This window comes from Phyllostomus hastatus, unplaced genomic scaffold, assembly GCF_019186645.2.
Source record: "Phyllostomus hastatus isolate PE091 unplaced genomic scaffold, TTU_PhHast_1.1 phas_scaffold_501, whole genome shotgun sequence".
Taxonomy (NCBI): Eukaryota; Metazoa; Chordata; class Mammalia; order Chiroptera; family Phyllostomidae; genus Phyllostomus; species Phyllostomus hastatus.
The window spans coordinates 17609164-17631237 of NW_025334033.1; the positions used below are offsets into that span (position 1 = coordinate 17609164).

The 22074-nt window shown below is 35.8% G+C and overlaps 1 protein-coding gene across 3 annotated transcripts in view; it reads right to left on the bottom strand.

Moving 5' to 3' along the window:
- DMXL2 (Dmx like 2) overlaps positions 1 to 22074 on the bottom strand; it is a 136473-nt gene that overhangs the window by 84256 nt on the left and 30143 nt on the right. For all 3 annotated transcript variants that reach the window (XM_045822404.1, XM_045822403.1, XM_045822405.1), the window contains exons 4-8: positions 21517 to 21595; positions 20579 to 20714; positions 19845 to 19911; positions 2635 to 2813; positions 507 to 690 (exon numbers count right to left, since the gene is read on the bottom strand). In XM_045822404.1, coding sequence (XP_045678360.1) covers positions 507 to 690; positions 2635 to 2813; positions 19845 to 19911; positions 20579 to 20714; positions 21517 to 21595 — 645 coding nt within the window. The remainder of the gene's footprint in view (positions 1 to 506; positions 691 to 2634; positions 2814 to 19844; positions 19912 to 20578; positions 20715 to 21516; positions 21596 to 22074) is intronic.

The window sequence follows — 22074 nt, forward strand, 5'->3', positions numbered from 1 at the left end:
TTGGGAAAATTACTTCACTTGCAAAATGTTCAACAGTGGAAACTGTAAAGCAATTATGTAAGTTCACATACATCTGATATACTAACATCTTTATTCTTAAGAATCAAATTAGTCATTTTTAAGTAAGATAAAAATAAAATTTAATCCTCATAAACAAGCAAAATATTTTCAATTGCAACCAATTTCAAGAAAATGTAAAACAACATTCACATGTTTTACTAACCAAAGCTGCTTACTCCTATAGACTTTCACATTTGACACACATAATGAAAGAATTAAAATTATACTATTTACCTAGACTACATGTCTGAGATCATTACTTATGTGTATTTAGCTTCTAAGGGGCATAAAATGAGTAATTTAACAAGTGTAAAATATGTGAGATTTCTTTGCTATTAGCTTTATCATTACATGTACCATTGTGCATTATCTGCATCCTAGTTTACAAATTCCCACCAGAGACACAGATCTTCAAAATTCATTTAACATCTTAAATAGTATTGTACCTCAAGAGCGTGTTGTATTCTGTCTTTGTGTTTTCCAGCATGGGTAAGGTTGCTGGCAATGCTGGAAGTGGTGGTCTCACAAATCTGCTCACCCAAAAGACAGTCTTCTGGTAATAAGGTTTCTGCCCAGAGCCGGCAGACACCATCATGGCATGAAGTTAACAACACGTTACAGACAGAACCTCTAATGACACAGAGAAATAGGCAAAAGTGACTCTGAATATCAATACCGTTGATTAATTAAAGGCTATTAGTATCTGGCTCTTCACGTATAAAGATGACATTAGTGCAAAAGTAACAGTACGACCTATGTATATTTATCAAACCCCATTTATTACCTGCTCATACTGGCAAGGTGAGAGGCTGGATATAGATAAGGCTGCAATCAGTTGCCATAAAAACAGGAACAACCTATCTGTCCCTGACATTCACCTTAATGCATTAAAATCATGCTTTCAGCCCTGGCTGGCATAGCTCAGTGGATTGAGCGCAGGCTGCGAACCAAAGTGTCGCAGGTTTGATTCCCCGTCAGGGAACATGCCTGGGTTGCAGGCCATGACCCCGAGCAACCACACATTGATGTTTCTCTCTCTCTCTCTTTATCTCCCTCCCTTCCCTCTCTAAAAATAAATAAATAAAATCTTTTAAAAAAATCATGCTTTGAACAGCTAAGCTAAATGACAATATAGTATGCTTCCAATTGCTTTAGAAATCACACTGTATGGAAAAAGAGTGGTTAATTCAAGAGCCTGAAGTCATCATACAGTACAGTATTGCTGTGAATATCATAAAAATTAGAAATGGTCTTGACCAAGGAAACAGAAATGAGTTCCAGATTGCATATGTGCTGCTTGAAAACTAGGGTCTAGCGGAATATTAGTATCTCCTGAACAAACCAAACAGCAAAAGAAAACCTAACTACTGCAAATTACAGAAACACCATAGTAAAAGATCACTAAAAGTAACTAAACTATATGGCTTAGGGCAGTAGTTGGATCATTTTGCATCATCCTTCTTATAATCTAAACAATTAGAAATAGGTAAACAAATGAGTATCTTCATAATAAAACTGTAAAAAGAATATCATTTCAAACTACAATTTCCATTAAGTTAAAATAAGCAAAAATGTCACAGCATCAAGCAGCTGAAGTGACTTAACTCCTTGTCATAAAAAAAAAACCTCTACCTTTTAAAAAATCCTTACATAGAATCTCAGTCAGCAAAAAGTAAGCTGTTTTGCAAATGTTTTCAATAGATGCCAATGACTTAGGAAGAATAAACCTTTTCTTTAGATTCCAAAAATGGAGTCAGATATGCTGCCATTGTGCCACAAGGTCACTCGATTCCAAAAATGTAAAAATTCCCCATGTTATCATTGACTGAACACCTCTATAATGTGTGCTGTATCTCCTATTAGCTGTAATCATTTCTCAGATACATTTAGCAGATGAAATAATCCTCCTTCAAGAATGAATGTAGATCTCTAAACAAGCTTTTACAGAACTGTATATGTAATACAGGAATCATTTGTATGAGCTGTTCTGTAGTTTATTTAATCTTCTAAATACTTTCAAAATATACAGTAGCAATGAGAGAAAATTTACAATAATAAATCCTTTGAGAAAGTTCTGTTGATAGCCCTGAGAAAAACCTGGTCACTTTATTCACTGTATATGCTTTCCCACCATGTGTACTACTGACAGTTTATTTTACTTCCCCTCCATGTACGCTTTCCTGTTACTTGTAAACATTTCCTTTGTAGAATCTTCAACTACTGCAGCTACTACTAACAACAGCAGTTAATACTGCCTGAGTACATACTATGTACAAAGGCCTGCACTGAGCATTCGCATGCACTAACATATTATAGTCTCACAACTCCCTGAGGTAGATACTATTACTATCCCCATTCTACAGCAAGAAAAGCTGAGGCATAGAGAACTTCAAAAATTTAGTCAAAAGCCGTGAAGCTAGTAACAACAGCAGCAGGATCAGAATTTGGGCAGTTGACACCAGAGCCTATGCTCTTAATCGCCACCATGGCAATGCAGTAGAAGGACTTTGTTTTCAGTACTGTTATAAAAAATGTAAGTATACAAACGGAAGTTACATGCTACATTTATCTAACCTGGGCATATACTTGCTAGTTTTACGCCATGAAAAACCTGTCACAGTTCGAGGATGTGCCAAATAAACAAAGGAGAATTGGGCTGATGCCTGTCTCCTTTTCACTTCGTGATGATCCTGAGGTATAATTGAAGACTTCCATCCAGTCATAGGATACCAGACTTTCAACAGACAATCATCCTGCAAAAATATATGTCAGCGTTAAATTAATTTGTGTATACGCAATTCAATATTTAAGTGGTTTGAAGAAGCTTTAAAAATTAAGCTATATGTAAAAACACATGATCTATATATATATACTACAAAATTATTGTGTACTATATGTATATAGTACAAAATCAAATCTAAAATGGTATTTATTATTCTACAGAATATTATTCTTGAAAAGTACATGGACCATTTATTCATTATCAATCTTCTCTGCATAGTGGGGATTTTCTATAGAGGCTGATGCCAAATTCCACGATTTAAACAGACATGAGTAATTGTAAAAGAAAGATTCTGAAACCAGGTGCCGGCCCCTTGAATAAGATAAAGAATAAGAAAGATGCCATGTTATGAGTCACTGATGTCATCCTTTCCTTTTTGAAGAGACTTATAAGGGTGAGTAAACCCTTTTTAAGTTGGGAATCGGCAAAGTTTTCCTGTAAAGGGCCAGATAGTAAGTTAGCCATTGTGGACACAAATTCTTCTTGATTTTTATCTTACAACCCTTTAAAAATGTACAATCATTCATAGCTGATGGGCCACAGTTTTCTGATCTCTAAATGATGAAAGGCAAGTAGGCAGTTGTCAGGAATCACCTCTATGCCCACTTAAGATATTTACAGGTAAAACAACAGGCACTCACTTTGTCATTTTACTTAGTTCTAACAATTTTGTTAGAGGCTTATGTAATTATATCTTATTTAACAGGCATTATCTACTTTACAGAACTTTATCCTCAATGGTAAAAAGTGCATTCAGGAAAATAATAAAATGTTATCATTTATGCAAAATTATCAATCTCTAAGAAACAATGAAATTATGTATTACTAAAAAGTGTGTACAGGTCTAAATACTTTTATCTAGACTAGATAAACCTTTTTTTTCTTCCAGGCACTCATTCTCAATTTATACTGCACAATTTTTATTTCCAATAATGTTTCATTTATTTGGATATTTGAATTATACAGCAAACCTCTTTAAGTACTTACTCTGAGACAACCACTTAATGAATGTACAGGATGCTTTCCTCCACATACCTTCTTCACCTTAGCATCATTTTAACCTAACCCAATTTACTGCACAATCTATGGCAATGCTTCATACTACATACCATACAAACCCCAGAGGTACCTCAGAACCATAAAGCATAGGTAGAGAGCCTCCACAAGTGATGACATTCTAACCCCTTCTCCCATTCCCTCCCCAAAGGAAGCAGCCCCACTTCCTCTGTTACTGCCTAAAACTCAAAAAACCACAAAGTCAAGTAGAAATCATTAACAGAAAGACAGCTAGAAAATTCCCAAATATCTGAAAACTAAACCTTTAAATTACAAGGGAAATTTTAAAGTATGTCAAACAGAAAGAAATTTAAAGCAAAATACCAAAATTTGGGGCTTGCACCTACATTAGTGCTTAGAAGGATAGGTACAGCTTGAAGTGCTTACATCGACAAAGAATAGTCTTAAATCAATGGTCTAAGCTTTTACCTGAAGCAAGCAAATAAAAGAACAAACTGAATCCACAGTAAGTAGATGTAAGGAAAAATGAAAACCAATGAAATAAAATACAAAAGAATAGAAAAATCAATTAATTCAAAAGCTTTTTTTGAAAAATCGATAAAATTAATTATTTAGAGTGATCAAAAATATTTAGAGAGAAAAGAAAATTATCATTAACAAGAATGAAAGAGGAGACATGACTGTAGATCCTACAAATATTAAAAGAATAATGAGGGAGTATTATGAAAAATTTTATCCCAATAAATTCAACAATTTAGGCTAAATGGACAAATTCCTCAAAAGACAATTTTGGAAACTGACAAAGGAAGAAATACAAAACCTGAATAGTTCTACATCTATTAAAGATATTTAATTCACAATTTAAGATCTTATCATTAAAAAAATAATAAAAATAAATAAAAGTACAACTAAAACCCTGAGCCCAAATGGTTCCATTGATAAATTTCACCAAACATTTAAGGGAGAAACAGCACCAATCCTACCTAGATTGTTTCATATCACTGAGGAAAGAAATTCATTGTGTAAGACCAATACAAAACCACACAAAAACATAAGAAAACTGTAAATGAATATCTTTTATGAACATAGATTCAAACATCTTTAATAACTTATTAGCAAACCTAACCCAACAGTACATTTTTTTTAAAAAATCATGACCAGGTGGAGTTTATTCTAGCAAAGCAAAGTGGGTGTAACATTTGAAAAATAATCACTATAATTCATCATATTAACAGAGTAAAAAAGAAAATCTATACAATTATCTCAATACAGTTGACCTTGAACAACATGTGGGTTATGCTGTTCAAGGTGCCAATATTCCCCACCCCCCGGCAAGTTAGGGTGCCAATATTTCCCCCCTGACATAGTCAAAAATCCATGTATAACTTTTGACCCTCCCAAAACCTCAGTCGTTCCTTGGTATTTGCAGAGTATTGGTTCTAGGCACACTAGCAGAATCCCAAATGCAGACTGAAAATATACTGTCCAGCTACAGAAATAGCAAGATGCTGAATGACTCCTCAGATTTGTAACATTTTAAAGATGCAATAAAAGCCATGTATATTAATTAGGGGGGAAAAAAGAAAATACACTGTTTTCGATCTGCAATTCATTGAATCTGTGCATGTGAGAGCTGAGGAAACAAAGGGCCAACTGTACAGTTACTGAAAAACATCCGCGTATAAGTGGACCCATGCAGTCCGAACCCATGTTGTTCAAGGGTCAACCTCAAATGTAGCATAAGCATTTGACAAAAATAAACATTAATTTATGGAAAGAAAAAAGTTCTCAGCAAACTTACAATAGAAAAGAACATTCTCAACTTGTTCAAGAACATCTACAATTAACCTACAACTTAACAAAGAAGTGTGAAAGACTCAATGTTTTTCCCATAAAACTGGGAGCAATACAAGGATGTTTGCACACATCAGTTCTATTCAATATTATACTAGTCTTAAGAACATGAAATAAATTAGGTAAAGGGAAAAAACAGAAGGCATAGATATTAGAAAGGAAGAATCAAAATTGTGTTTATTCATAAAATCCTAAGAAGTCTACTAAAAAAAGCTAAAACTGATAAAGTCACAAGACTAACAATCAAAATTCAAATATAAATTCTATTTCTCTGTTAGCAATAACTGGGAATGTAATTTGTTTAAATATATTTTACATTAAAAAGATAGACTTAGTAATTTATGTACAAGACATATGCAGTAAAAATTGAACATTACTAAGAGAAAGACGATCTAAACAAATACGGATCTGGCCCTGACTGGTTGTGTAGAGTGTCATCCCGCAAAGCGAAAGGTCACTGGTACAATTTCCAGTCAGGGCACATGCCTGGGTTGCCGGTTTTGTCCCCAGTGGGGGCATGTACAAGGGGCAACTCATCAAAGTTTCCCTCTCACATCGATGTTTCTCTCCCTCTCTTTCTCCTCAAATAAATAAATAAATAAAATCTTTTAATAAGTATGGATCCAAAGGCCAAATGTTACTAACGTCAATCCTTCCCCAATTGATCTATAAAGGTTCAATGTAAACATAATCAAAAATCACAGTAGGCAGCCCTGGCTGGCGTAGCTCAGTGGATTGAGCTCGGGCTGGGAACCAAAGTGTCCCAGGTTCGATTCCCAGCCAGGGTACATGCCTGGGTTGCAGGCCATAACCCCCAGCAACCGCACATTGAAGTTTCTGTCTCTCTCTCTCTCTCTCCCTCCCTTCCCTCTCTAAAAATAAATAAATAAAATCTTCTTTAAAAAAAAAAAATCACAGTAGGCTTTCTCATAGAAACTGACAACTTATTCTAAAATTTGTATGTATCTCCAAGGACTGATATACCAAAGATATTTGGAAAAAAAGAACAAAGTTATAGGACTTACACTACTCAATTTCAAAACTTACTACAAAGCTACAGTAATCAAGACAGCATATTATTAGCATGAGGATAGATATAGAGATCAATGGAACAAAACAGAAAGGCCAGAACAGATCCAAACACATATAAAAAATTGATTTTCAACAAAGTTGAAGGAAATTCAATCGAGAATGCCACTTTAGTATCTTGATATCCATTTGGAAAAAAATGAACTTCAAATCAAATACTAAAAAACACTACTTCAAAATGTAAAACTCAAAACTATAAAGATTCTAAAATAGCATAATATAATATCTTTGTGACTCTGAGGTATACAAAGATTTCTTAGACCTAGGACACAAAATGCATAAACCAACACAAAAAAATTAGTAAGGCAGACCTCTTCAAAATTAACACTTCTGCATGACAAACACACTGTTAAAAAAAAATAAAAAGGCAAGTCACAGCAAAGAAAACATCTGCAATACACTGACCTTTCAATTACACAAAAATATATCAAAAAACTCTTACAACCCAATAATAATGAGAAAACCCAGTTTTTTTAAACAGGAAAAAGATGAAATAAACATTTTACAAAAGAAATTATACAAAAAGCCAATAAGCACATGCTCAACATCACTGGAAAATCAGGGAAATGCATACTAAAACCACAAGAAGACACAACTACACAACTATAGAATGGCTAATGTTAAAAAGGCTGATGATACCAAATGTTGGCAAGAAAATACAGTAACTAAAATTATTCAGTTGCTGATGGGCATGCAAATGACATAACTTTAGAAGGGTTTGACACTTTTTTGTAAAGTACTATATGACCATCAGGTATTTTTTTTGCCCATTAGAAATTAAAATAAATGTCTACAAGAAGACTTCCAAGTAAATGGCCATAGTAGCTTTATTCCTTTTAGCCTAAAACTCCAAACAACCCAAGTGTCCATCAAAAGGTAAATAGATAGTTCTGGCCAGGTAGTCAGTAGGTTAGAGCATTATACTGATATGCCAAAATTGTGGGTTTCATCCCTGATCAGGAAGGACACATATAAGAAGCAACTAACAAATATGAGGGGAGACCCCTTCAAAACTGGAATTTATTTATTTAAAAATTGTGTATGTATTTTTACATGTTTAAACTTCAGTCACCTTTTAAGTACTCTCTATCTGATGCAATACACCTATCAAAAGATTTTTTTCCACTGCTCAAAAGCTTCTGAATGTGTTGATTTTGATGCCTTTTAGTGCTTCTGCCATTTTTGTTTCACCTCTTACACACTGGCAAAATGTTTCCCTTTGAGGACATTTTTCATCTTAGAAAACAAACAAAGTCACTTGGGCCAATATCAGATGAAAAGGGATGGTGGGGCATGGGGGTTATACCATTTTTGGTCAAACACTGTTAACACTCAGGGTACTGTGGGCAAGTGCCCTGTAAATCACACATTATGAAACAGGCAAATGTGTTTAAAGAGTCTTCAAAAAAATTCACCAAAGCCAAATGCAGCCTCTCACAATGCCAGGTAGTATACTGATACAGATGGGTTCCTAGAACACTCATCTACTAGGGGAAGCCTGTAATACATGGGGCCCACCCTCCAGAAGATAATTCCAGCTTTTTGGGCCCCCACCTTGTACATAAATAAGTGGAACAACAAATCAATGTTTCTCTATCTCTTTCTGTCTGTCTCTCTCTCTCCCTTGTTCACTCTCTCTCTAAAATCAATCATCTTTTTCTTAAAAATGGTAAATGGGGCCCTGACCCACATAGTTCAGTTGGTTGAGCATTGTCCTGCAAAGCAAAAGATCACTGGTTCAGTTCCCAGTCAGGGCACATGCCTGGGTTACAGGCCAGTCCCCAGTTGGGGCGCATGCAAGAAGCAACTGACTGATGTTTCTCTCCCTTTCTAAAAATAAATAAATAAAATATTTTAAAAAAGGAAAATGTGTACACTTATTGTGATATATCCATATAATGGACTATAACTCAGCAATAAAAAGTACCGATGCACAGACCACAGATGAATCTCAAAAACATTACAGTAAGTGCAAGAAGCCAGACATAAAAAAGTATATACTATGCAATCTCATTCATATGAAACTCTAGAGAGACAAATCAAATCAACAATGATAGAAAGCAGAGTAGTTACGATCTGGCACAAGGGATGAAAGTGAGAGTTAGTTGGGAAGAGGTTAACGGAAACCTTCTGAGATGACTGAAATGGCCTATAACTTGATGTTAGTGGTAATTATGTGGGTCTATAAATTTCTCAAAACTCATGTAACTTACACTTAAAAATACATTGTATGTTAATTGTACCTCAATAAAGTTAATTATAAAAATGAAATAGCACATGATTAATGTACCAGGATGTTCTTTTTTTAATACCAATAGAAAAAATTGGAATCTTAATGTTCATTAATAGTTGTCTGGTTAAGTTAGAAATACGGTATATTGATTCATATAATGGAAAATTGTATCTCTTTTAGAATACAGATATACGGATACTGCAATCTATCTATATATTCTGTATTAAGTGAAGAAAGCAGATTCAAGAATACGCTTTCACTGCAGTACATGTATACACACACTTCTACCTGGTATACAAAGGCATCAAAAAGTCTGAAAAAATATGCACTAAATAAAAAACAGTGGCCATTTTTTCTACTGGGTGTAGGGCTTCATTTGGTAGAGGTTTTCACTTTCTCTGCATGTTTTTTATAATAAACACATATTGTATTTTTTAAAAAGTAAAGATATTTTCATTTTAAAGAGGGAGAAAAGGTTGATAACCTAATCCTGAAATAACCAAAACACAATCTAAGAATAGAGAAGCAGTTGAAGAGGAAAAACTTCCAGGAACATTCTGTGGCCTTCTCCTTCCCCTTCTAATAAAATCACCCTACCCCAAAATTCTTCTCATCCTAGCTCTTAAAAGCCTAGTTTTTCACTGAAAAGGGTAATCCTCTATTAAAGAAAAATGTTTTTGGAGCAAACTATTTTAAATCACTTCAAATTTTACAAAATAACCAACTGTTACAGAAAGTGTTCAGATATAAACTTTGTAACATAAACAGAATTTAAATAAACACCTAGCAATCAAACTGACCCCAAAATAATTCTTGATGCAAAGATTTAATCATATATATTGTGGGGATAAAAGGTTCTTTCCTAAGTAAAACTTTAAGGTAAAAAAAAAAGTGAAAATACTCTTAGATCCAAGAAAAATTTAATGTACCACACTTATAAATCACCACTGAAAGTGCTCAATGAGACTCAAAATCCTGAAGGTAGCTGGATTTGAGTCCCACAACATGAACTGAAACCCTGCCATGTGTAGCAGAGGCGGTGGGAAATGCCTTCTAGTGGTAGTTCACAGTTACCATCTGTCTCATCAAGTCAGACAAACTTGACTTTATTAACAGAAGCAAAACAGATGGAGGGGAGGAATGCCAACATTACAAAATTAATCTCTATTCTTTGTATCAGGAGGATCTTAATTAGATATGGTATCTGAACAAAAAACATGAGGAAGTAAGCTTTTTAAATCCATGATACATTTTATGAACTCCCAAAGGATCTTTACCAGTAAGGCATTCTTATCTTTTCATAAGAACTATGAAACACTTAGCTCTTAAGAGAACTGAATGTAAGAAGCTTAGGTAAACATGACTAACACAATGAAAAAAAATACTCAATAATCAATCCTTAAGGTTGTGTTCAATGAAAACTCAAAGAGAGGAGATGGAGTATCCAAACAGAACTGCCTTTAAGGCACTTAAAATCTAGTTGTCCGATGCAAGAGAATGTGCTTTTAGTCTCATTATTTACTTCTGTTTGAAGTACAAAGGCATCTTTCAGATTCATTAAGGACAGAAGTCCAAATATTCAAAGGATGTTCAGTGAATACTGTTCATCTTTCATGAGTAGTTAATTGTTTTTAAAGCACCAAATGGCCTTGTCAACAGATATCCTAAAATAGTCTCAAAGTTCAGGCAGCTGTGATTCACAGCTGAGGTAAGCAAAGGGAGATCATCAAAAACATTAAGAATATATGAGGGAAATCCTGGCCAGCTGTTGAACTCTTTCTATGACCTCTAAGATCACTAGAATCCTATGACTCTAAAAGTGGTTAGTTTATCTTGTAATGTATGCCAAATAGGTACACCTACCCTTTCTACCCATGTTCAAACTGTTCTCCCATGCACAGTAGATCACTTGACAGAATTATAACTATTCCCTCTGTCTTGAATTTTTTCCTTCTAATTTCTCTAATATCACATTCTCCAGATTTTCCTCCTCAATGGGTCTCACTCTCAGCATCCTTTGTACACTTCATGCCTTTTTCCCCACTTTTTAAAAAATTTTATTTTTTTTAGAAAGGGGGAGGGAGTAAGAGAGGGAGAGAAACATCAATGTGGGGTTGCCTCTCACATGCCCCCTACTGGGAACCTGGCCCCCAACCCAGGCACATGCTGTAGATTGGGAATCAAACCAGGAACCCCTTTGGCTCACAGGCCGGCACCCAATCCACTGAGCCACAGCAGCCAGGGCTCACCACTTTTTAATTTTCAAGGATTCTGGGACTTCATCCTAAGCCTCATTATCTTTTCCATCGTACATTTTCTCCATCATTAATCTCACCCAGCTCCATAACTTTAAACACTGTCTTTCAGCTAATGAATTCAAACTCCGTATCTCTAACTCTGACCTCTCTAGGAAGCTCCTATCTTATCCTACACAATATTGTAACCTGAAAGTATGTGAAACTTTGACCTAGCCACTATACTTCAGCTTTCTGTTGTTCTTTAATAAGCCCTGCTATCATTTACACTCAGTCTATTCCCTTGGCCAAAACTACTCTTTCCTCTAAACTTTAGTTTTCTTCTTCCTATTATTCAGTTCTGTTTAAAGATATATCCCCAGAAAAATCTCTCTAAAGTTCACCCATTCTAACCAACATTAAGTCACACTACTACATGATCCTGTGTTAATTTTCTTGATAGCACTTATTAATATACAATGTTTTCTCTGTCTTTCCTCAAGTTAAGTTCCATCATGGGAATCCTGTCCTCTTCATCATAAGATTGCACATGGAACAGTTCAGCATACATGGTGGTGTTCAAAAAAACATTTGCCAAACATATGAAGGTTGTTAATTTCAGGTTGGTTTTCACTAAAAAATACACTGTCAAACCAAGACAAATTATATATATAAGAATATATACACATATACATATATACTTATATGTATATATACACATATATATATACAAAATAATATATTATTTATTAGAAGGTCTATCATGATGTGAATACAACTGATAGATTCTTGTATGCCTTACAGATTGCTAGAATTCTGAAATACATCTTCTTTGGTAAGTTAGTTCATGATAAAAAGGATATCAGACAACATACATATTAAACTATCTGTTTTAAGGAAAACTTAAGTATATATAATACCTGCCCATAATCATAGTGTTATTAATGTTACTTGGCAAATGGGTAGTAAAACAAGCTTCAAATGATGCACGGTATACATGACAGTATCTAAACTGATGTCAGAGCAATGATTAACCAGGAATATTATAAAGCTGCATCCCAGTATGAATCTAGAACAGCTTTCTGGTCACACTATATACTAAATCACCATGGTTTTACCTAATACGGACTCATTAAAACACAGGACTAACTTTACTAATCATTCATGACTATATGGTAACCCTAAGAAATATGGGTAACAAAAAAAAACAAATTTGTAGGTAGGTATTTTCAGTCAAGTTTTAGGAGTAATGGGATGCTAGGTTGCTGTTTTTATTTTTTTTATATATCGATTTTTGTTGTTCCACTTTATTTATGCACCAATTGATTGATGCTTATATGTGCCCTGACCTGACTGGGGATCAAACCCACAACCTTGGCAAATCGGGACAACACTCCAACCAAAGATTAAAGGTGGTTGCTTCGTTTTTTTTTATGATTCTGGTAAGTTTCTCCTTTATTAACCTTACTTTTCAAACACTATGAAAAATTCTGCCTGCATCTCTACATTCTATCCAATCTTTATTTGTAGGTGACTAAACTGGCTTATCAAAATTTTCACTGTTTTGTTTTTAAAATCTAATTTAATTTTTTCTTCTAATTCATTTATTTTAATCTGTATTTATTTTCTATTTCCCTCTGGCTCCCTACTTTCTGTCTTGCCAAACTGTTTGAATAGCTCTATTATTTGTGAGGGGGAAGAAGGGAAGGGAAGGAAGAGGGGAATAGGGAGAGCAAGAGGTAGAGCAGAGGAAAGGGGACAGGGAGAGGACGCCCACACAGCAAGGAACTGCAGACAGCCTCCAGGGCCTGAAGGGGGCTCCAGCCAACAGACAGCAAACACCAAGCCCCAGCCATACAAAGAAATATTCTGCCAACAACCTGAAAGAATCTTCTGCCCTAGTCAAGCCTCAAGGTTAGAATTCAGCCCAGGTGATACTTTTGTTGTAGCCTTTGGAATCCTTGATCATAGCACTAAGCTATGCCATGCCCAGACATCTAACCCATAAAGGCTTAGGAAATAAATGTGTGGTTTTAATCAGCTAAATTTATGGTAATTTATGCCATATCAAAAACTAACACAGACTCCTAGTGTTAAGTGTTATGAGTAAAATCAATTCAGTCAAAGGGAACAGAAACTGGGACAGTGGGAGGTGGGATGCAATTTTGAAAGGGGTGCTTAGGGATAGCCTCACTGAGATGGGGACATTTAGGAAGTTAAGGAAAAAAGGCCATGCAGGTCTCTGGGAGGAATCTTTTAGGTAGAGGGAACAACAAATTCTGTTCAGAAAAAACAATGAGCATGCGGTTGGAGCCAAGTCAGCAAGAGAGTAACAGGAGATACGGGTTAAAGAAGTAATGGGAGATATGGTTAAGTATGGCTCCTGGTAAGCCATCAGAAAGACTTCAGCAAAATTCTACTAAATGAAATGGGAAAACTTTTCACAGTTCTGAACTAAGGCATGACATGATTTGACTTATGTTTTTTAAAGATTTTCACTTACTTTTAGAGAGAGGGGAATGGAGGGAGAAAGAGTGGGAAAGAAACATTATTCTGTTTTCTCTCACCTGCCCCAAACTGGTGACCTGGCCTTCAACCCAGGCATGTGGTCTGACTGGGAATCAAACTAGTGACCCTTTGATTTGGTAGCTGAAGCTCAACCCACTGAGTCATGCCAGCCAGGGCAACTGTTTTGAATTTAAATTATATTTTTTATGCTATTACAGTTGTCTCAATTTTTCCCCTTTTGGCTCCCTCCACCCAGACCCGCCATTCCCTCAGGCAATCCTCACACCACTGTCCATGTCCATGGGACATGCATATGTATCTTTGGCTACTATATTCCCTATGCTGTACTTTACATCCCCATGATTATTCTGTAACAACCGATTTGTACTTCTTAATCACTTCACCTGTTTTGCCCATCCCCTGACCCTCCATCCATCTGGCAACCATCAAAATGTTCTCTGTATCTGTGATTCTTTTTCTGTTCCTGTTCATTTATTTTGTTTTTTAGATTCAATTATGGACATGTATTTACTCCCATTTTATTGTTCATATTTTTTATCTTGTTCTTTTCAAAGATGACATTTTTAACATTTCATATAACACTAGTTTGGAGGAGATGAACTCCTTTAGCTCTTTCTTGTGTGGGAAGCTATTTGTACTGATTCTACATGACAGCTTTGCTGGTTACAGTAATCTTGGTTGTAGGTTCTTTCTTTTCATCACTTTGAATATTTCTTGCCAATCCCTTCTAGCCCGCAAAGTTTCTTTAGAGAAATCAGCTGACATTCTTATAGGAGCTACCCTTGTAGCTAACTGCTTTTCTCTTGCTTTTAAGATTCTCTCTTTATCTTTAACCTTTGGCATTTTAATTGTAATGTGCCATAGTGTGGGCCTCTTTGTGTCCATCTTGAATGGGACTCCCTGTGCTTCCTGGACTTGCCTGTCTATTTCCTTCACCAAATTAGAGTTTTATTATTTTTAAATATGTTTTAAATTTCTTGCTTTCTCTCCTCCTTCTGGCACCCCCATGGTGGGAATGTTGGTACGCTTAAAGTTGTCCCAGAGGCTCCTTATAGTATGCTCACTTTTGGGGGATTCTTTTTTCTTCTTGTTGTTCTGATTGGGTGCTTTTTGCTGATTCTCTATCACTGATTTGATTCTAGGCATCATCCATCCACTCTACTGTTGAGCCCCTGTAAATTGTTTTTTCAGCTAGTGTAACCTTCAGCTAAAGGTTACACTAGCATCCTTATAATCAGTATTTTGAACTCTGCATCTAGTAGATTGCTAGTCTCCATTTTGTTTAGGTTTATTCTAGAGTTTTGTTCTGTTCTTTCATTTGGGTCATGCTTCTTTGTGTCCTCATTTTGGCAGCCTCCCTGTGTTTGTTTCTATGTTATTAGCTAGAGCTGCTACAACTCCCAGGCTTTGAGGAGTGGCCTAATGTAGTAAGTGGCCTATGTAGGGTCCAGTGGCACAGCCTCCCCTATCACCCAAGCTAGGTACTCAAGGTACACCCACCATGTGAGCTGTGTACACCCTCCTCTTGCAGTTGAGCCTTGATTGCTGTCGACAGGTCATTGGGAGCGACTTACCCAGGCCAATCAGCTTCAAGGACTGGCTGTCACCACTGACCACCAACCTCCAACCACCATCGAGGAACAGCTATGCGGGGGCCAACTCCTCAGAGCAGAACTTACTTCAGCAGGGCTCTGGTGCCCACTGAGTTTGCTCCTTGAGTGTATCACTTATGGAGGTGGTTGGATGATGGTGCTTTGACATGGTCTGTAGCTGTCCACTGGGTGCACAGGCTCTGGGCCCTCCATGTTGGCACAGGCAAAGCTCAGCCACCTCCTGTGTTCTGTCCAGGGCCACCTGGCATAAGCTATACAACAATCTGCAGTTGGCTGCTACTTGTGCTGGGCTTAGAGGTACCCAAGCAAGTCCAAGCTGTGAACCAAGGCCAGCTACTGCTAGTGCTAGGCCTGGGGCCACTTAGCAATAGGCACAGGGCTCACTGAGGCCAGATACTGCTTGTTTAAGAGAATTTAGGAGAATCTGAAGCATCAGGCAAAACAAGCCATTCATCTGGAAAAGCCACTAGAAACATCTTGGGTGGGCCTGAAAGTTGGGTGGGGTGAAGATTTGGGGAATCACCAGGGTGGAGCAAACAGTGTGAGCCAGGTTGATGGAGTCTCAACGTGATGCCCACCTGTCCAGTCGGTTGCAGGAGGGCTCATAAAAGAAACACCAGCTTCTGCCAGCATTTATGTCTGTAAGGAAGCTGTCCCCCAACTCTCACCCTGATGATACACACTTCAGTTCCTCCCCATGTGCCTCTGGTGCCTTTAAATCTGCTGCTCCCATACTACAGCTCAGAGGGAGTAAGTCTAGGTAAGTCTGTGTTCTGGCCCTTTAAGAGGAACTGCTTGGAACTCTAGCAATCGTCTTCCACAGCCTCAATCCCCACGTGTTTTTACAGCCAGAAGTTATCAGGACTTATCTTCCTGGCACTGGAACCCTGGGCTGGGGGTGGCCTGGTATGGGACTGGGACCCCTTGCTCCCCAGATATCCCCCTGATTTTTACCTACCACATGTGATTGTGGGGCCAGCCCATTCTGTGTCTCCAACCCTCCTACCAGTCTCAATGTGGTTTCTTTTTAATTCCGTAGTTGTAGGACTTCCATTCAGCTCCATATCTGGTGGTTCTGAATAAATGAATAATGGTTGTTCTGAAGTTTAGTTGCAATTTCAGTATGGTTGTGCAAAGAGGCAGGCCATGTTTACCTACACCACCATCTTGAATAACGGCCTTGATTTATATTTTTAAAAGATCACTTCAGTTGATGGTTTGAAAATACACTGTATAGGAACACAGCTAAAGTTGGGAGACCAATTAAGAATGTAACACAATAATACAAGTGATAAATGATGGAGGCTTCAAACAGATTATAACAGTGGAGATGGTAAAGATGTGAGGCCAGTAGACAAAATTCAAGATATAAAATACAATAACTGTATCCCCTCATGCCTTAGCATTTTAGTTCTAACTGAAAGCATCTACATACCTTTGCATGAGCTTTTTTCTAGGAGTTGTGTGAGTGCTGAGAATTAACGTGCTGCCCCACCAGCCCTCAATCAATGACTCGTGTGTGTGAAGAACATGTCTGAGGAACATACTGTTGTGAGGAACATTGGCTCCCAGAGTTACCTGGAGATTTAAGCTTATTAATCACCTGCGTGATGACATACTCTTTACTAAGCACCTTCACCTCCCAGCCTCAAATCCAGTATATTTCTTTGTGGTAACTCCTCAAGTTAATTACTTATACTTGAATCTTTGTTTCAGGGTCTGCTTCTTCAGAAATCAAGAAAACTAAGACCCAAAATTACCATGACTTTGAGAGGGGAAAAAAACAACTACTTTTCTAGTTTTGTAACTGCTAATTATTAAATTACTAATGCTAAACTTCAGTTATAAGTAAACCAAAGTAATATGAGCTGTACTTGTGACTTTATTTCTAATAAAAATCACAGATGTCTTAGTATGACATTATAGTTCTACAGATATCTCAAAATAGTTCGTACACTCTTCAGTACTTCAAAACTGTGAGTTATTACTTAGTTTACTGCTAAACTGCTCTACAATTATAGTCTGCCTGTAATGTTGTACATTCTTCCTGTTTGTAATGTCATCAACTGTTGAGCAACTACCTCTCTGCAAGTAATTACTCAGCCACAAAACAGTTGAGTATTCTTCAACTAGAGATTAAGTCAAAGGCCTTGGGTAAATCTTGGTGTTCTTAGAACACCTATCCTCATCTTATAAAGTGTAATATGGAACTTTAATTCCCTAACAACAATATGATTTAACTTTAAACTGTGATTTTTAAATGTAATTTTTTTGTTACTGAATGCATTAATATAAAAGTACATTATGACTATTATCACAAATATACTTTTACTGTCTTAAAGCTGTATTTCAAAAACTGTATGGTGTCATTTTTATAAGTTCAAAACTATGCAAAACTAAACATTATATTATTTGAGAATTCATACATAAGACACTATTAAAAAAAGATAATGAAATAAAACATAAAATTTGGGATTCTGGTTGCCTGAGTGGGAGGGGAAGAAAGAAATGCAAGCAGGAAGATAAGGAACCCATTAGTTTTATATTCTTTGTCTCGAAATGGATAATAGGGACACGTATATTTGTTTAATTATATTTTATATATTTATGAAATATTTATAATTGGAAAAGGAGTATCCACAGTATAAGGAAAAAAACTCTGGAAAATTAAAAATAGTACGAAATAATTATGGAAGTGGAAGATGAAAAATCCCCTAGAAATTAAACAAAAACATAAAGAAATGAAAATAATTTTTAATTAAAAGGTGAAAAAATAGAAATGAGAGAAGGGAAAAACGTAAATTAGAGGATCAGTATGGAAGGATTCACATCTGATTAAGGGGAGATCCAAGAGAAAAGACGACATGAAAGAAAGGAAATAATATAAAATAATCCCCCTGAACTGAAGGACATGAACTTTCAGACTGAACAGGCCCACCAATTGTCTGCACAAAAAAAGTCATTATTCCTTAAGATATATTCTAAAATATTTATAGAGAACTTCCCATACCATGGCATCATCATGAAATTTCAGAACATCAGGGAGAGGGGAAGAGTCTTAAAACCCCTACAAGCTGAAGATGGGGGAGTATGGTCACAATGGCACTCTACTCCTCAAATGGCAACACTGGAAGCTAAAAGGCAACAGAACCATGACTTAAAAAATTCTGAGGGGAAAAAATATTTTCAACCCAATTCTCTGCCCAGCCATATCAAGCTATAAAAGCAGAAGATATATTTGTTCACATTTACAAGTCCTCAAAATGTTTTTTCCCATTCAGCATTTGTAAGGAAACTACTAGATGATATCTCCATCAAAACAAGGAAAGAGGAAAATAAAGGAAGCTACGAAACTGGGAATTTAACAAAGATAGGCAAAGGTAATCTCTTGAGATCACTAAAAGAAAATTCCAAAATTACAGTTCTGCTATTTTATACTCAGAGAGCAACTAAAGCCAAATGGAGCAAAGGGAACACACATCTCCAAGATACTTCCTATGTGAGACTGTAAATGAGATAAGATTCAAAAACTGTCTAGGAGATGAATCAGGTATAAAGAAAACTAAGCAAATAGAAAAACAAAGTGATTATTCACACCAAAATAATTATCTTGTGAATAATATATTGCTCAATCAATAATGTGAATGATAAATACTGATTTACAGAAAACTATGTGCTATCTACAACAGGAATATATGAAGAAGAGAAGAGATACGTGTATGTACTAGAAGTAGAGTTGGGTTGGAATCGTCAGCTAGGAAACTGAAGTCTCAGCTCCCTTGGTGGGAAGAAAGGGGATGATTCCTAAAAATAAACAACAAAGAATGAAGGAACTGGAGCAAAAACAAGTTATTTAGGAACATGGAAGGAAGTACCAAAGTATGCAATTTGACAACTCCCTCCAGGAAGAAGGGAGTGCTTCTTTCCATTGCAATTCCAGTGATACTGTTTTACTTTTTAAATTATGAATGTACGATATTTTGAAACAAAATTATTTTTTTAAAAAAAGACTTTTTCTAGCCCTGGCTGGCATAGCTCAGTGGATTGAGCGCAGGGTGCTAACCAAAGTGTCGCAGGTTCGATTCCCAGTCAGGGTACACGCCTGGGTTGCAGGCCATGACCCCCAGCAACTGCACATTCATGTTTCTCTCTTTCTCCCTCCCTTCCATCTCTAAAAATAAATAAATAAAATCTTAAAAAAAAAGACTTTTTCTGAAAGGTCAAATAAGAATAATAATAGCCATTATTTCCCAAGTGCCTACTACCTACAGGAAACATACCTGATCTTATATACAAATTTATCACTATTCCTCAGGCCGGCTTTGCAGAGTAAGATTATTCCAATTTTACAGATGAAAAAATTGAAAATAAGAATGAATAAGAACATTTTTAATTGTTTGTTTCTCTTGTTTACATTTTGTTTAGTCCTTTACCTTTCCAGCAGTAGCAAAATATTCACCATCAGGGGACCATTCCATCAAGTGTACAGATACTGAGGTTCTAAAAAAAGAAAGTTAAACAGTTAACATTTTAAAAATTTGGAACACTGTACATATAAATGGTCAAAATATGATTATTAACATCACCAGAACAAGAGTGTTTTAAACTCTCTAAAAATAAAATATTTCACCTCCCTAAAAATAAAAATTAAAAATAATCTAAAGTTCCCTTTGGGGATCCAAAAAGGAGTGCAATTAACATGTATAAGTATCTCCAACTACAAGTCTTGCCAACATCCTAAATAGGTTAAAAACTAAGCTCATCATCTTCCCTGGCTAACTTGTCCCCTTCACATAATCCACATTGCTAACAGTTCAACTATCCTTCCACTCGTAAGAGTGGCTGGCAACTTTCATCAGCCCCCGCCCCCACGCCTGCACCATCACCAGCCACATCTCTTCCCTTAGTGAGTAATTCTTATGTGCCAACTATGACAATCCAAGTCCTGAGGTTATACTATAAAATATTTTTGTCCTTTTCTTACACAATCAACTACAACACAAACTGAGCAAAGATATTATAATAATTTTTGGTTAGAAAAATTCTGTGTTGTAGGCTTCTAAATGCAATGGCACCATCAAAAAATAAAGATGATTATGAAAGGGAACATATTTTCGGAAACTTTTTAAAAAAATGAATAAACATAACAACAGAGTTAGACACTAACTTGCACTGCCAGATGCACTTCCAATCACTTAAAACAGGAGGAATTTTATTATCAATTTCTTCCTCTTCTTCTGGAATGTCACCTCCCGGAGGAGCCCACAACTGAATAAAATCAGTTGCTGTCAACAATCTGTTATCTGAAAATTAAAGAATGTTCTGGTGAATAAGCAAAGATTATCCATAGAGAGAACACACATGCGGGCTTCTAAACTATACAGTGAAAATAAGCACTATTGTCTATGCAGAACACTTGGGGTACACCCATTTAAAAGTTCTAAGAATCCCTAGACAAGAAAGAGTAGTTCTGGGGAGAAACTCGAGAACAAAAAAGAAAAGCTTTACTGGCAAACAGCTATTTTGTATCAGGTAAATCTTTTTTTTTTAACTAAAATAAAAAGTAGAATTTAAAAAGCCAAAAAAATACTACATAGAATGTTAGGATGTAAGACATAACTAAAAATTAACAAAATTTGTTTTTCTACTTGGAATATAAAAATTACCCTTCATTAATTATGAATGTAAAAGGGGGGGAAATCATTATCATTAGAGGTTTCTAATCTTTCAAAATTAAGGACAATAGCTTCCTGAAATACAAATAACAAAATGAGATAGCACTTTTGGGGAAAGCTCCTGTTTAATTTCTGGTTTTCTTTCTTAATAAAAACAGTTAAGGGTAAAATGCAGCAAATGTTCACTAAAAAAACAAATCATCACTGTTTGGAAAGTAAAACATTCAAAGGCAGAGGAGGAAAGCACAGAATTAGTAGTAAATTCAGCACTGTATAAAGCAGTGTATACCAAGAAGAAAAAAAGTACACTAGCAAAAAGAAAATATACTGTTAATCATTTTCTTACTATAGGAGGCTATATCACATTGTAATCATACATTTAAAACAAATTATTTACTTTTCAAAATTTCTAAATAAAATCACTGAATACCTTGAGGGTCCCATGCTAAATTGTATGTCACGGAACTCAAAAAAAACTGCCCAGTTTTAAGCCACTGACACTTGAGTTGCTGAAACATATAAAGAGAAAGAACAAAGAAAAAAATATGCTTTTAAAATAATTTCCACAAACACTACTATTTCATCGTTTTCTTCAACTTAAGACTGCATGACCTAAAACAAAGATGAAATTTTGCACTATTATTTTCAAAGTACTATTTTTTAAAAAACAACTTCCAATGGTTCCACTTACTTTCATTGTACCTTATCAAGCTACTTGCCATGCCTAAACAAAACTTATTTCAGGCTTCCTTCCATGTCTATACATACATTCTTATACTTAAAATATCTTGTCCTCTCTTCTCCACCTGCAAACTCCTATATGTACATCAAGATCTAGCTAAACAGTCACCTCATTGGTCACTCTGAATTAGTATTCGTTCATACACACCTGATTCTCCCATGAAATTACTACTCTAAGGCAGGAATTATGTCTTTAGTGTTTTTAATGGCTAGTACACAAATATTCAATAAATGTTTATAGAAACAA